We start from the raw sequence: 15,940 nt of genomic DNA, 5'->3' as shown, positions 1-15,940 counted from the left end.
GGTAAAATAAAGTATACTCAGACAGCCCTCTTTGTCCCCAGCCCTTAAATAAGTTGTCCTCTAAAACAATCTAAATATATTTCCTTGTTTCTTTTTAAAGTCTAGTTTTAATATGGGGGCGCCTGTGTGGCTCAGGTGGTTAAGCATCCGACTTTTGATTTTAGCTCAGGTCTTGATCTCAGGGTTGTGAATTCAAGCCCTGTGCTGGGCTCCACGCGGGGAACAGAGCCTACTTAAAAACAAACACCACCGCACCCACCCCCAAAGTTATAGTTTTAATATGGAAAAAAATTATTTTTCTCTAAAATGCTAAGGATTGTATCAACTTAGGTGAAATATTCAAAGCTTAGTATTACCAAATTTATTTGCATACCCATAACAAATGGGAACTTGGGGCGCCTGGGTGGCTCAGTTGGTTAAGCGACTGCCTTCGGCTCAGGTCATGATCCTGGAGTCCCTGGATCGAGTCCCGCATCAGGCTCCCTGCTCAGCAGGGAGTCTGCTTCTCCCTCTGACCCTCCTCCCTCTCATGCTCTCTGTCTCTCATTCTCTCTCTTGCAAATAAATACAATCTAAAAAAAAAAAAAAAAAGAATCCTGACATTTGAGAGAATTCCTAACCTCTGTACCTGATCCAGTTCCTCACCTCCACTTTTCGTGTGTGATCATCATGGACTGACTGCTTTCAGCAAGAATCCTGTCAAGTCAGTTTAGCAAGAATCCCCTATCTCCAAGCTGAGTATACTAATTCGCTGTGATAATCTGTCCAGTGTTTGATGGAAATAATTTCCCTTAGCAGACTTTACTGAAACAAGTACATGAGATTTCGTCTCAAATCAATGGAGAAAAGATTATTGTGAAAATTAAGCTGCATCTTTACATCAATACTTTATATAAAAGAGTTTCAATTTTCTATCTTATACTGCAAATTTAAATGCAAAAGATAAAACCATAAAAATGTTAAAAGAAAAAAGAATTGTTTAAAGAAATAATCTTGGACTGGTATACTTCAAAACATCATTTAAAAATAAAGAAAATTATCAAAAACTAATGATGTAATATATGGTGATTAACATAATAAAATAAAATTTAAAAAATAAAGTAAAAATAAAGAAAATTATAAAAATGGAACTCTTTTATAACACAACAGAAAACTGGCAAAATACAGATAGCTGTCAAAAAAAATACAATTAGCCAATGTACAAGGAGACAGTCTCACTAAAGAAATACAATTAATTTTGCTTTATATTTTTTTAATTTATTTTATTTATCTTAAGCTCCAAGCCCAGTGTGAGGCTTGAACTCACAATCCTGAGATTAAGAGTTGTGGGGCACCTAGGTGGCTCAGTCAGTTAAGCGGCTGCCTTCAGCTCAGGTCATGATCCCGGGGTCCTAGGATCGAGCCCTGCGTCAGGCTCCCTGCTCAGTGGAGAGTCTGCTTCTCCCTCTCTCTCTGCCTACTTGTACTCTCTATCTCTCTGTCAAATAAATAAATAAAATCTTAAAAAAAAAAAAAAAAAAAAAGAGTTGCAACTACCGAGTTGAGCCAGCCAAGCATCCCAAGAAGTACAATTATCTTTTTAAAAATTTATTTAACCATCAAAAATTTAAGGAATGTCAGGGTTTGTGGGAAAGAGAGAACACAAGACAGGCTCTTGGGAGGGCAGTATCCATTAAAATTACAAAAGCAAGCAGGTCTTTTACACGATAATTTTATATAGTAATTACCCTACAAATATATGCATATTTGCAAAAGACTGTTAGTTTTTAACAGCCAAAAACTGGGAATGACCAGTGATCTCCCACAGAAAATGGATTAAATAAATGATAATACAATGAGGTCATTAAAGAGAGGGGGGCAGCTATGTGAGAAGACGGTCATTCTATATCAGGCTCTAAAAATCAATTTGCAGAATGAAATAGTTCTGGTTTTTTTGCACAATCCCATACCTACACTAATGCAGTGTATACCATAGGTGTGCTCACAAGATCTAAAAAGATACACACCAAACAAACAAATCAAGGATAAAAATTATTACAAATACTGAACAGTCCAAATCCCCAGGCAATGTACATAGAATTGTTTTGTCATTTAATTCACCCACAATAAAAATGAGGTGATTTAGGGGCGCCTGGGTGGCTGAGTCGTTAAGCGTCTGCCTTCGGCTCAGGTCATGATCCCAGGGTCCTGGGATCGAGCCCCGCGTCGGCCTCCCTGCTCCTTGAGAAGCCTGCTTCTCCCTCTCCCACTCCCCCTGCTGGTGTTCCCTCTCCCGCTGTGTCTCTGTCAAATAAATAAAATCTTAAAAAAAAAAAAGAAAAAAAGAGGTGATTTAGAGTTTGATTAGTTGAACTGTAGTATAAAAAAGAAGATATACTCATTTGCTGGAAGGCCTACCATTACCACCAGAAAAATTTAAGGTGACTCACTCATCTGTTGAATCAGCAGTCTTTCTTCCTACCATTCATGAAAAAAAAATATGTTTTATGAATGAAATTAGGGCATAATGTTCTCATGTTAAGAAGAGGTTAAAATGTTCTACTAAAACCAGCAAAATCCTGAAATCCAACAGGTAAACTTCACTGTAAAGAATATCATGTTCCAAAGCAGCAAATTAACCATTATTAATTGATAGCACAGGATAACAATTTGTTTGGGCTAGACTACTTCTATGTGCCAATAAGATCAAAATCTCTTAGATATATTTAAGTTTTTATTTATTTGGTTAAGTAATCTCTACACCCCACAAGCCTGAGACCAAGAGTTGCATGCTCTTCCGACTGAGCCAGCCAGGTGCCCCAAAATCTCTGAGATATTTTACTTTCAGTGATTTTATCTATTAACAACATTATTGTTTGTGGAACGAAAACCTTTTTCTGTTACAGAGTAAAGCTTCTAAGTTTGGAAATTATTAGTTCATCTCAAGGAATAACATCTATATTACTTGATCAGCAACTGCTCTGTAGTTAAGTTTATCTGAATCTTACCAATTCCAACTTTTTAATTTTCAACTTTAATATTTTCCCAAAAGCATTATTTTTCTTCCCAGATATGACTTTTATTTTTATTTTTTAAAAGATTTTATTTGACAGCGAGAGACACAGCGAGAGAGGGAACACAAGCAGGCGGAGCCGCAGAGAGAGGGAGAAGCAGGCCTCCCGCGGAGCAGGGAGCCCTATGTGGGGCTCGATCCCAGGACCCTGGGATCACGACCTGAGCTGAAGGCAGACGCTTAATGACTGAGCCACCCAGGTGCCCACCAGATATGACTTTTAAAAGAACACATGTGTACACTGTCATTATGTTCCAACTACCACATGTGTAGTTATAGAAAAACTAAGATCAGACAACCTTAAAGTTTGGGAATATTCAACTAGGACTGAAGGCAGTAGATTCTAGCCTTTTCATAAAAATATATGCTGTCATCTTCCTTCTGATATTGAAAATAAAGGAGGTAAAAATAAAAAAAAAAGTCCCATGTACAACAACTTGGACAATTCTTAAAAGAATTATATGAGTGAAAAAAGACAATTACAAAAGGTCACATATCTCCATTTATATGACATTCTTGAAATGACAATTATAGAGATGGAGAACAAATCAGTGGTTGCCAGAGGATAGTGGTGGTGAGGGAGAGGAGGAAAGTGTGACTGTCATGGGGTAACACAAAGTGATTTTTGTGATGATGGGAGTATTTCTGTATCATGATCGTGTTGGTGGTTGCAGGCACCTATTTGTGTGATAGAATGACATAGAATTATACACATGTTGTACTGATTTTAATTTTCTGGTTTCGAAAATATAACTACTAAAGAAAAATGAGTCAAGCGTTCATGAAACCTCTTTGTAGTACCTTTGCAACTCCTGTGAATCCTTACTATTTCAAAATAAAAAGTTTGGGGAAGAAAGTCTGTGCCGATGAAATTCAGGGGCTTTCTTCAGGTACTGCTTATTCTTACCTTTTGCTTTCTGGCCATACTACAGGACAGACTGACATACACTGATTTGGGTTTTCCTTAAGACTTAAAGTAATAAGGGTGTTTTAAAGTCTGTTTGTAGCATAAATATGTGCATTTCCTTGCCAATATCCATCCCTCCTGCTGAAAACAGGCATTTTGATTAACTTTTGGAAATCATCCTTTTCTGTCATTTTGGTGGGTCAACCGAGGGATCATATTGCCTAGCCAAAGTGTAGTGAGAGACCCAAGCGTGGACAATGAGACTTTTTCTGGACCTCTGAAATCTTGAAGAGAGAAATGCAAGGAGATGTCACCTGATGAGGCTATTAGCTTCTGTTACCTAGGTCCCCTGGCAGCGAACTGCCTAGATATGTCTAAATAATCTAATTAATTTCCTCCTTCCACTGTCACAGACCTTTGGTTTCAGTGCTTGCAATTAAAGATCCTTAATTAATACTGTGATATATAAAAAGGAGATCTTAATCTTTCTTTTGCTTTGTTTTCACACAAATTGATTATTTTTGGTATATCACAGGTAAGATTTAACCATTAAATTTGTTAACCTGTACAAAATGCTGCCCCCTATGTTAATATGTACAAGAATTTAGTTAGCAAAAGAACACTTTACAGGGTTTTCCTCTCCTCTAATTATTGAGAAAAAGGTTTTCTGAAGAAATACCATCAATGGCATGTAATTTTGTACCAGTTATAAAAACATCTGTAAATTTTTCTCTGAGTTTGACATATGCAAACTATTATTCTACAGTGGTGAGTTCTGATGAGCACTCAGAGAAGTTTGAAACTTAGGATGAAACACGTCCTCTCTTCTTCCCTGATCATTGGCATCTGAACTCTTTATTATTCCAAATTAAAATGCAGTTAAAGACCAGTAACAAAAATAATACGCAGTAATTGCAATATATACAAGTATTTTACACTGTGCTCTCTGCTTTACAGACATCTCATTTCATCCTTGCAACAACTCTGTGAGGGACTCTTCAACTAGAAAAGGCAAATAACTGCAACTTTCACTTTGATACAGATTTCAAGGTGGGTTTTTTTTTGAATTGATATAAACCTGCTTTTTAAGGGATAGGATATATAATACTTCATTTAGAATCTACAACGCACCTCAAGTGTGTCTTAAAACAGAATTTCTGATCTCATCTCCAACTATTTCTGAGTGCCTCCCACAGTTTAACAAGCAACAACTTGCTTTTAGACTCCTTTCTTTATCCCCATTCTACACAGCTGATCTGCCTGCAAAGCAGCTGTTCATCTGTGCTATGGTGTCTTTGTACCCCACACCCCATTCACCATGATGGCCTAAAGCAGATTCTCAGCCTCACTATCTGTAGATCCAGGCAAAATGTTAGGCCTGTCATAAGCAATTCACATAATACAGCTTTCTAATGATTTAAGTTTTTATAAATTTCATGTGGATTCAAAACATCCTTCTAAAGGGAAAAATGAAGGGGGGGAATCGGAGGGGGAGACGAACCATGAGAGACTATGGACTCTTGAGAAACAAACTGAGGGTTCTAGAGGGGAGCTGGGTAGGGGGATGGGTTAGCCTGGTGATGGGTATTAAAGAGGGCACATATTGAATGGAGCACTGGGTGTTCTACGCAAACAATGAATCATGGAACGTTACATCAAAAACTAATGATGTAATGTATGGTGATTAACATATCACAATAAAATAAAAAAAAGAAAAAATCCTTCTATCAACCTCACTCTCATATATCTGCTTTCTGATTTTTTTTTTAAAGATTTTATTTTTAAGTAATCTCTATTTCACTCAAAAAAAAAAAAAAAAAAGAAGAGAAAAGAAAAAATCAGGGGTGCCTGGCTGGCTCAGTCAGAAGGATGTGCAACCCTTGATCTCGGGAGTTGTGAGTGTGAGTGAAAGAAGGGGGTAAACGCCAACTATCCCAACATTGACTACACATTACCCATTTATGGACATATGAGATCACGTTCTGTATCCACTGTGTATGTGGCAGTGGAAAAAAGCTGAAGCACCACTGCCCTAAAGACACACTCAACAAACCCTATTTACCACCAACGACCTAAAAGTAACAAGGATCTCTATACACTAATAACTACTGTCCGCTCTTATATCCCAAAAGATCCCAGAGGTACCCATGGGTATCCGGCCCTGCACAGCATTCTTAAAAGTATTTTAGTGGTGAATCCTTTGGAAATTACAAGTTATTATTATTATTATTTAAGGTTTTAGTTATTTGAAAGAGACTGAGGAGAAGAGAGAGCACGAGCACGATGAGAAGCGGACTCCCTGCCAAGAAGGGAGCCCGATGTGGGACTGATCTCGGAGTCCGGGGATCATGACCTGAGCTGAAGGCAGCCGTTTAACTCACTGAGCCACCCAGGCACCCCCTAGAGTTATCTCTCTGAGATTTCCTGAAGACAAAGTATACTGTGGCAAATCCAAAGTTTAGCATACCATTTGCTAAGACACAGTACCAAGGGTGCTCCTTCTTAAATGATAACGGCACCGAACAGTAACTCTCAAGTAGTGGTGATGTTTGCGCCAAGCCTTCCAAACGTGACTGTTTTGCGAACCACAGCACGACTGCAAACTAAACCTGTGACAACCAATATATTGATCTGTGACCTTAGTTTTATTAGCTTCATCATTTGCCTAGATGAGTAATTAGAACCACCTCAGGCTATACCTTTCATCAATTCAAATCAAACTTCAGTGTCTTCATAGGATTACCAGAAACAAGCTATTTCTGCGGATATTTGTTAAAAGCAATTACAGGGGCGCCTGGGTGGCTCAGTAGGTTAAGCAGCTGCCTTCGGCTCAGGTCATGGTCCCAGGGTCCTGGGATCGAGCCCCGCATCGGGCTCCCTGCTCAGCGGGGAGCCTGCTTCTCCCTTTCCCTCTGCCTGCCACTCTGCCTACTTGTGCTCGCTCTCTGTCAAATAAATAAATAAAAAATATCTTTAAAAAAACAAAACAAAACTATTAAAAAAATAATAATAATAAAAAATAAAAGCAATTACAGTCCCATTTAACACCATAAAGTAAATACAAATACTGTATGTATAAGTACAATATATAATACATCTTCAGATTTATTATACACTGAATAAAACAAATCAGAAATAGCTATATTAAAAAAATGTCACTATGGCTTTATTTTTTTTAGCTATCAATATCTTCCTAAACTATTACTTGGAAATTGGTTATCAGTCCAACAGTGCTGTCTGGGGCGCCTGGGTGACTCAGTTGGTTAAGCGACTGCCTTGGGCTCAGGTCATGATCTCAGGGTCTTGGAATCGAGCCCCGCATCGGGCTCCCTGCTCAGCGGGAAGCCTGGTTCTCCCTCTCCCACTCCTGCTTGTGTTCCCTCACTCGCTGTCTCTATCAAATAAAGAAATAAAACAAACAAAAAAAACCCAATGCTCTGTCTGTAAACTTTTCGTATATCTGTCAAGATCCTAGTCTTACCTAATACTAAAAAGATTATTTCAACAAATATTAAACTGCTATTACCTCATGATTCTCCTGTGACTATTCGACTTCTTAGCGATCCAACCAAGTCACCCACACAGTCTGAAAAACTATTCACCATCAGATGATAAATATAAATTCCCGGTGAAGATCAGAAGGGGATGCATTCTTTTATTCTTTCCAAGTTTCCAACTGTTAAATTCCAGTTAGTTAACACAGGGGGATGCATTCTTTTTTTAACATTATTTTTTTTTAAGATTTATTTATTTATTTATTTATTTGAGAGCGAGAATGAGTGTACATGAGAGGGGGGAGGGTCAGAGGGAGAAGCAGACTCCCCACTGAGCAGGGAGCCCAATGCGGGACTCGGGACTCCAGGATCATGACCTGAGCCAAAGGCAGTTGCTTAACCAAGTGAGCCACCCAGGCGCCCAGGGGGATGCATTCTTAATTTCAGCCATAAACTTACCTTAAAAAACAAAGGGAGAAGCTGAAGTTGTTCTGTGACTGCTGTAGAGAAGGATCTTCCTGCACTAGCCATCAGCCATTTCAATACTATTTGAAAACAAACACGCAGAATCAGTCTTTGCTATAGAGTCAGAGAGCACAAAATAGAGTAACATTGTAGTGCTAATGTCAGAGCACCACTCCAATAGCTCTGCTAACTAACTCTTCAATGTTGAGAAAGAGATCAGCTATGTTACTTCATAAAGTTGACACTAAACAGCATTATGACAGGAACCACAATAAAGGGTGTCAAAAACTAGGGTACTGAAGTCACTCTCAAAAAATGAATCAACAAATTAACAGCCTAACTAAATACCAACATCAACTACAAATTAACCTGCAATAATCCCAATGTAGCAAAAATGATAACTGAGTTGTTTATACTTAGAATGCTTGAAAAAACTTTAAATACAGAAACAACAGGACACCCCCAATAACCAAGACAATTTTGAAAAAGAACAAAGTTGGGGGACTCACACAACCAGATTTCAAAGCTTACTACAACCTACAGTAATCAAAATAGTGTGGCACTGACATAAAGACAGACATACAGACCAATGGAATAAACTAGCGTCCAGAAATAAACCCTCATACATATGGCCAAGTACTTTTCAGAAGAGTGCCAAGACTATTCAATATAGAAATAACAGTCTTTTCAACAAATGGTGCTGGGAAACTGGACATGCTTGAGCAAAAAAACAAAGCTGACCCTTAACTTACATTATATATAAAAATTAACTCAGAGTGAATTAAAGATCTAAACTTAAGAACTAAAAGTTACAAAACTCTTAAGACAGAAACTTAAGGGAAAAACTTCGTGACACTGGATTTGGCAATGATTTCTTGGATATGACACCAAAAGCAAAGGCCACAAAAGAAAAAATAAATTCGACTTCATCAAAATTAAAAACTTTTGTGCATCAAAGGATACTATCAAGACAGTGAAAAGACAACCCACCGAATAAGAAAATATTTGCAAATCATTTATCAGATAAGGGGCTGATATCATTAAAATATAAAGAACTATAACTCAACAACAACACTAACCACCTAATTCAAAACCTGGCAAGGGACGTCAAGAGATAATTCTCCAGAGATTAAAAAAAAAGGCAAATAAGCAAATGAAAAGATGTTTAACCACTAATCATTTAGGGAAATGCAAATCAAAACCATGGGTATCTTCTTCACACTCATTTGGATGGTTGTTTAAGTCGTAAAAACAGAAAACAAGTATTGGCATGAGTATGAAAAAATTGCAACCCTCTTGTACTGCTGGTTGGAAAGTAAAATGGTGCAGCTACTGGGGAAAATAGCTTGGTGGCTCTTAAAAAAGTTAAACAGAGAATTACCATATGGTCCAGCAATTCTACTTCAATAGCCCAAAGAACTGAAAACAGGGACTCAAAACAGGTAACGTCTACATCACTGCACACAGCAGCACTATTCACAGTAGCCAAGAGGCACAAATGACCTAAATGTCCATTAACAGATAAATGGATAATAATGAAAACACCGTGTAAAGTTAAAAAGCCCGACATAAAAGGACAATTACTGTACGATTCCACTTATATGAAGTACCCAGAATTGGCAAATTCAGAGACATAGTAGAACGGTGGCTGCCGGGGCAGGGCAGGGGTGGGTGGGACAGACTGGTAACAGATTAATGGGGACAGAGCTTCAGTGTTGCAAGATGAAGAGTGCTGGCGATGGACCACGGCGATGGCTGTACAACAATGTGAATGTATTTAACGCTGCCCAACTGTAAACTTTGTATTATGTTCGTGTTACCACAAAAAAAAAACACCCCAAAGGATAATCTAAATAAATGTCTATTTTGTTTTGTTTTTCCCCTGGTAATAAATGTCTGTTTCTAAGCAAGTTTCTATTTATTTTAGTCACTCACTAGTTTTTAAGAGTTTAATGCCCTGAGTTCGCTCATCTTCTTCAACAATTCCATTTTCTTCCATAACATGGTTCTGAATTTCTTCATCTACATCCATGAGGGGTTTCAATTTCTCTAGAATTCGAGCAGTAAACTCAGGGACCCGTGGGGATGCTGTTGGTGCAGTGTTTGGCAAAGAAACATCGATCATAAATATGTAGGTCAGCACACTGTAAAATGAAATATGTAGAGTGAGAAGAGAAGCCATGTTATCAATAAAACTAAGGTTCAAAAGCGATGACCCAACCAAAGTAAATATCTGAACGATGACTCCTGGAGAGTCTCTTGCGCTGTGCCTGTAATTCGCAGGCACCTAGAACTGGCCAAATGTTCACCTCTGGCTCGTGAGCTCACTGCTGTTCTATTTTACATCAGAGCCTCTTGTCTAGTGTCCCAAACACAATATAAAACAAAATTTGAAGAAGAGAACCCATGACACTCAACAGTAACATAACCAGTATATACTATTAGATATTAAAATTTAATAAAAAAGAACTCAAGAAGTATACCATACCACAGGGAGAAGAATACCTACCTCCCTATTCTTTCCCTGACATTTTTGTAAACCTGGGTGAGTTTGGGTTCCAAGTACTTCAGTAGTCTGTGCAACAGCTCAGGTACCCTCCACTCTTGTTGGGCAAGGCCACCTTGCAGTACATAGAGTCGACTAGAATTAAAGCACAGCAGAGTTAGAGCCCTTCCCTGCCTTTACGTATGACAGTATAGACTAATGGAGTCTGTATTCTACTGAAAATTGCTACATTTTCTCACCTAATATTAAAACCAACAACTCAAAACAGCACCTTTATGAAGATCTTATTTTTACTGCATCATTTTCGCTGTATTCTCATTTTCTCTCTAGTCCCACACAATCAAGAGAAATACGACTTGAGAATACTCGTTGATTTCTTTTTTTTTCCCAAGGTTTTATTTATTTGAGAGAGAGTAACACAGCTAGAGAGGGAACACGAGCAGGGGGAGTGGGAGAGGGAGGAGCAGGGAGCCCGATGCGGGACTCTATCCCAAGACTCTGGGATCATGACCTGAGCCAAAGGCAGACGCTTAACGGCTGAGCCACACAGGTGCCCCTACTCACTGATTTCTAAGCATCAGAACCTTCCCCACTAATTAATAACAACAATAACTTATTCTTTATGTTAATAGGATTACCTAGATTTCCTTTTCTAGCCTACTAATTTTTTCCAACTCCTTTTATCCCAGCAAGAATATTTTTCCTTGAACGGTTACTGTTTTTTCCTAATAAGGAAGAGTGAAAAAAACGAGACAATGTGATGAGGAAGTTAGTATTGTCCTGGTATTAAAAAGCCGTTTCCGCTCCCTGCTCGGCGGGAAGCCTGCTTCTCCCTCTCCCACTCCCCCTGCTTGTGTTCCCTCTCTCGCTCTCTCTCTGTCAAATAAATAAATAAAATCTTTAAAAAAAAAAAAAAAAAGCCGATTCCGAGAGGGAGAAGGCTGAATCTAAATTATGTTCAAATTGCTCAGGTTTTGTCTCCATTTCTACTTCTTCCCAATTGAGAAATAACTCTACTTAGTATCATAAATTGTACTGAATTGGTTCACTCATCTCTCAGAAGAAAATAGTTACATTATCAGGCCTTCAGGAGTGTAGACAGTTCACTTCCATTTACACATCAAGAGCAAAGCTGTTATCTTTTGTTGCAAAATCTTTTGTTAACCTTCTAAATTCTTTTTATTTACCATGCATCTACAAAGGATCCTCCTTCACCACTCAATGGTGATTCTAACAGCAGCTCAAAAAGCCAATGAAGTTTCCGGGGATCTCTGCTTTCCTGTGTTGAAAATATAAAATAATAATTAAAACAGGGGTCCTATAATTCTGTACATAAATCAGATCCTGTTATTTTAGTATTATAAATAAATATAAGGGAAGAAAATCAAAGTAAAACTTGTAGGTTAGTCAAACCCAAGTATTATAGTTCATGTTAGAAAGGCTGATAGTAAGAAAATTGTTGTTAGCTAAAGGGACTGTCTTTAAAAGAAAGCATACAAGCTATAGACATATTTAGTGTGGAAAATAACACCTACTTTGTATCATCTGGCTTTTACTATATGTAAGTTACATTTCCAGATACATGATATGATTTGCCATTTAATCTAAGAATACATTACCATGACAAAGAAGATGTAATAATCACTTAAGAGTTACCACTCAAGGCTTATTTGAAAGGCTAAACAGAACCATCTTTAATTATATAAGATGACAAAACTATGAGGAAAATTTCAAGACTCAAGAGGTATAATGAGATCTCAGATTTTGAGAAAAGGTATGGGACAGTTTAAATAGATCAATTAAACACAAAAAAGCAGAACTTACACAGGATGTTGCTATACAAGTTCCCCAGTCGTTGTAAGTTTCTACCGTAATATTGGACAATGCTGTTCTAAGCAGTGGGCAAAGAAGCTGCCAAAGCTTCTCCACCTACTCAAAACAAAATATATGGGGAAAAGTTAATGATACTCAGAATATTTTTCTTCAACTGTCTTTTCCTGGAAATACACACATACAAACACATGACCTGATATTTATTTAAATTATTTCTTGGGACACCCAAATAATCTAGGAAAGTAACTTCACCGTATTATCATCATACCCACATATAAAAGTGAATTTTTTTCCCCAAAAAATTATTCAGAGAAGAGGAGACACCTTATATGGTTCCTTACAAAATCTTGTACTACTGAAAAAATTTTCTTTTAAAAATTCTGAGTAACAAAGTACACTGGAGGGAAACAAAACCTCAATCATTTTGTAAGTTTCACAGCTTACTGAGGTCACTTAAGTCCTAATATAGGAAGCAATGACTTTTTAATACAACTTAGTATTAGCCTGGAGTATAATCTTCAAATTCCAAGTTTTGGATTACTATAAATAGCCTTTAAAAAGTGTTCAGTTACAGGGCGCCTGGGTGGCTCAGTTGGTTAAGCGACTGCCTTCGGCTCAGGTCATGATCCTGGAGTCCCTGGATCGAGTCCGAATCGGGATCCCTGCTCGGCAGGGAGTCTGCTTCTCCCTCTGACCCTCCCAACCCTCCCCCCTCTCATGCTCTCTGTCTCTCAGTCTCTCTCTCAAATAAATAAATAAAATCTTAAAAAAAAAAAAGTGTTCAGTTATACAGAGATTGTGAATATATGTGTACAGATGCTTCTCAGTCTACTGAGAATACAAATCTCCTTGAGATCTTGATAAAATGCAGATTCTGATTCATTAGATCAAGGTGGGACCTGAGATCCTATTTTTCTAACAAGCTCCCAAGTGATGCCCATGCTGCAGGTCCATGGACTGCACTTTAGTCAAAAGGACCTATATAGGACAAATGAGGAGGAAGGGCTTGGGATAAAATTTCCAGTGGTAGCACCAGGCGTTGAGGAGGGGGTGGAGGGGGAAGAGGGGGAGGAGGGAGAGGAGAGGGAAAGGGAGGAGAGCAGAAAAGCTGTATCTTAAACAACTTACAAAGAAAGGAGAGGTGTTCTGGAAAAGAAGTAACTAAAAAATGACAGAGACTGGATGACAAGGATATGTGTGACATGTTTAAACAAAACTGTTTCATGTCATGTGGGCAAGAAAAAGGCAATATTACATATCAACAAATACTTTTATCTAATAAGTGATTTGAATATGTAGAACTAAATTAATATATTAAAAAAGCGTTCATAGTCCAAAAAGAATGTGTAACAAGTCTGCCAAAACCAGTGTCTGTGTCTTTTCTTTGAGGAAATGGTGGCCGACCTTGTAATTTGGTATTCTGGGTATTTTCAGTCTAGTTATTTTCAATCTAGGGCATTTTGCTAAGAAACTAACCTTAGGGCAGGTATGTTAAAACTAAATCTTGCAATTAAGAAGAGGGATACTCAAAAAAAAGGATGTCAAACTCAAACGGTCTAAGAGGCCAAATGAATCATGTAGATGAACAAGGAGGCAAAGAGAAGGATTTAATGAGAGGCTAGAGAGTGACTCAGGAAGGGAGAAGCCCATGCACAGCACACTATCCAACTGAGGCAGTGCAATAATGTAGGACCAGTTCCAGGATCTTCCCACTGATCAAGAGAGAAAATGAAATCTTTTTTTAGGGTCCTTCCCCTAATGTTGGCAAATAATTCAAATTTTAAAAGATACTGAATGTTGCCCATAGATCACACACCACTAGTCTGTGACCTATACTCAAAAGCAATATGGAATTTGAACATTTCATGTTTCAAGTACTAATATTTACTGTGTTGAGAATTGCTACATAAATGGGTATTACAGCTTTAACAGGGAACGTGCTGTACAAATACATCACCTTTTCAAACGTCCAATGCTTAGAACCTCTGATTAAACCAGCTATAATTTCTGCAACACATCGCTGGGTGCTTTCATGTGAATCTGCAACCAAACGTTCTAAATGGGGCTTCAGAACTGGCAGAAATGCATCATCAAAATTTCTGAATACGCCCTATATATATATATATATATAAAAAAAAAAGAAAGTTCTTCAGTACTCAAATGACTATCATCATCTCCATTATAATTAGGTTTGTGTTTATTTACTATATTACTACTGTGCTTACAAAACCCCAAGAGTTCTACCCCTTAGAAATGCTTTAACAATGTAAGTTAAAATAAAAATACTATTATTTTGCATATCACAGTAAAATATAATGAATGATATCAAAATTAATCTCTGACCTTAAAATTTCACACACTTTAAAAAATTCAAATGTATAGTCTTGTTGGTTTTTCTTATATTGCTAATTATAAATACTAGAGATAAATACTAAAAAGCTTCTTTTTCTTAAAAACCCCTAGACCTTAAGCTAGTATCGTATGATTGGCATCACTTTCACAACCATTTTAGATGAGGACAACAGATGACCAAACTCAAACTTTGACTTTATGAAGCGGGATATTAAATAACATATTTACCTTAAAGAGGCAAAAACGGCGAGGATTAAACTTATCTTTTCCTTTTCTGTCTTCTAAAGATAGAAAAGTAATTAACTGTTCAACAAATTTAGGATCAGAAAAATGATCAAATATAATCTGTTCAGCCTATAAAGTTAAAAAAAAAACACAACATTCAGGGTTTAAGATCTATTTAAAAACGTGATTCTGAAATGTCAAAATTCAACTGTGAGGTTTTGATTATCAATAGTAGGCTGTTATTTTTGTTTTAAAGAGTTTTTACTTCTCATAGAGGCTTTAGAAAACCAAAATATCTCCTAAAAATGCTAAATCCATAATAGTTGAAAGTTTTCCTTCAGATCTTCAAGTTTGAATTCCATTTCTCAAACTGAATTAAAAGCTACAAATGGTCTGCTTGAAGATGGTACATGAAGATAGTACCATTGTGCCATCTGGTATATAACTGAGGAAAATATTCAAAACTGTAAACCCCAACAAATTATTTATGTATTTATAAAACATCAGAAGTTAAAAGGTAAACTTCGTTGAATTAAGAGTTAGGGGTGCCTGGCTGGCTCGGTCAGTAGAGCATGTGACTTTGATCTCAGGGTCATGAGTTCAAGGTGCACGTATAACACAGAGCTTACTTAAAAATTAATACATAAATAAATAAAATAAAAAGCTATGTCATTAACTTAATTGAGAAAGACACTAAAAGTCCTTAACTTTCAAAATGGTAAAGAAATATACTTTATTGAAAACTAAGGAATTTCGACTTAAATCTACAAACATCCATTTACTGAGTACTCATGATTTATATGTAATAAAAAAATAAAAGCAAACAGCAGCAGCAAACAAACAAAACCCAATCTCTGCCCTCAAGAAGCTTGTTAGCACATAGAACGCATACAAGAAACATGCAGATAACTGTATAAAGCAGTACCCAGGTAAAGTGGGGTAGTAACATGAGTAACCTTAAATACAAAGACTTGTGCCAACTGGACCTAACAGAATTCGGGGGGCGGGGGAGACAAAAGGGGTGGAGTAAGGGACTCACACATTTACCAGTATTTACTCAGTGCTATCCTGAAATACACTAACTGGGGAAAAAAACCCATGAACTC

At 37.3% G+C, this 15,940-nt stretch overlaps 1 protein-coding gene across 3 annotated transcripts in view; it reads right to left on the bottom strand.

Annotated features, from left to right (window-relative positions):
* Nucleotides 1-15,940, bottom strand: part of PSME4 (proteasome activator subunit 4) — a 110,799-nt gene that overhangs the window by 11,853 nt on the left and 83,006 nt on the right. For 2 of the 3 annotated variants that reach the window (XM_035001565.1, XM_035001567.1), the window contains exons 35-41: nucleotides 14,838-14,963; nucleotides 14,215-14,367; nucleotides 12,249-12,353; nucleotides 11,612-11,703; nucleotides 10,428-10,559; nucleotides 9,854-10,062; nucleotides 7,913-7,998 (exon numbers count right to left, since the gene is read on the bottom strand). In XM_035001565.1, the coding sequence (XP_034857456.1) occupies nucleotides 7,913-7,998; nucleotides 9,854-10,062; nucleotides 10,428-10,559; nucleotides 11,612-11,703; nucleotides 12,249-12,353; nucleotides 14,215-14,367; nucleotides 14,838-14,963 (903 nt within the window). The remainder of the gene's footprint in view (nucleotides 1-7,912; nucleotides 7,999-9,853; nucleotides 10,063-10,427; nucleotides 10,560-11,611; nucleotides 11,704-12,248; nucleotides 12,354-14,214; nucleotides 14,368-14,837; nucleotides 14,964-15,940) is intronic. The other variant, XM_035001566.1, reaches the window with a different exon arrangement.

The sequence above is a fragment of the Mirounga leonina genome, unplaced genomic scaffold (genome assembly GCF_011800145.1).
Source record: "Mirounga leonina isolate KUSES-001 unplaced genomic scaffold, KU_Mleo_1.0 Mir_125, whole genome shotgun sequence".
Lineage (NCBI taxonomy): Eukaryota > Metazoa > Chordata > Mammalia > Carnivora > Phocidae > Mirounga > Mirounga leonina.
The sequence above is the reverse complement of the archived record's forward strand: the minus strand, read 5'-3'. Positions and strand labels throughout refer to the sequence as shown.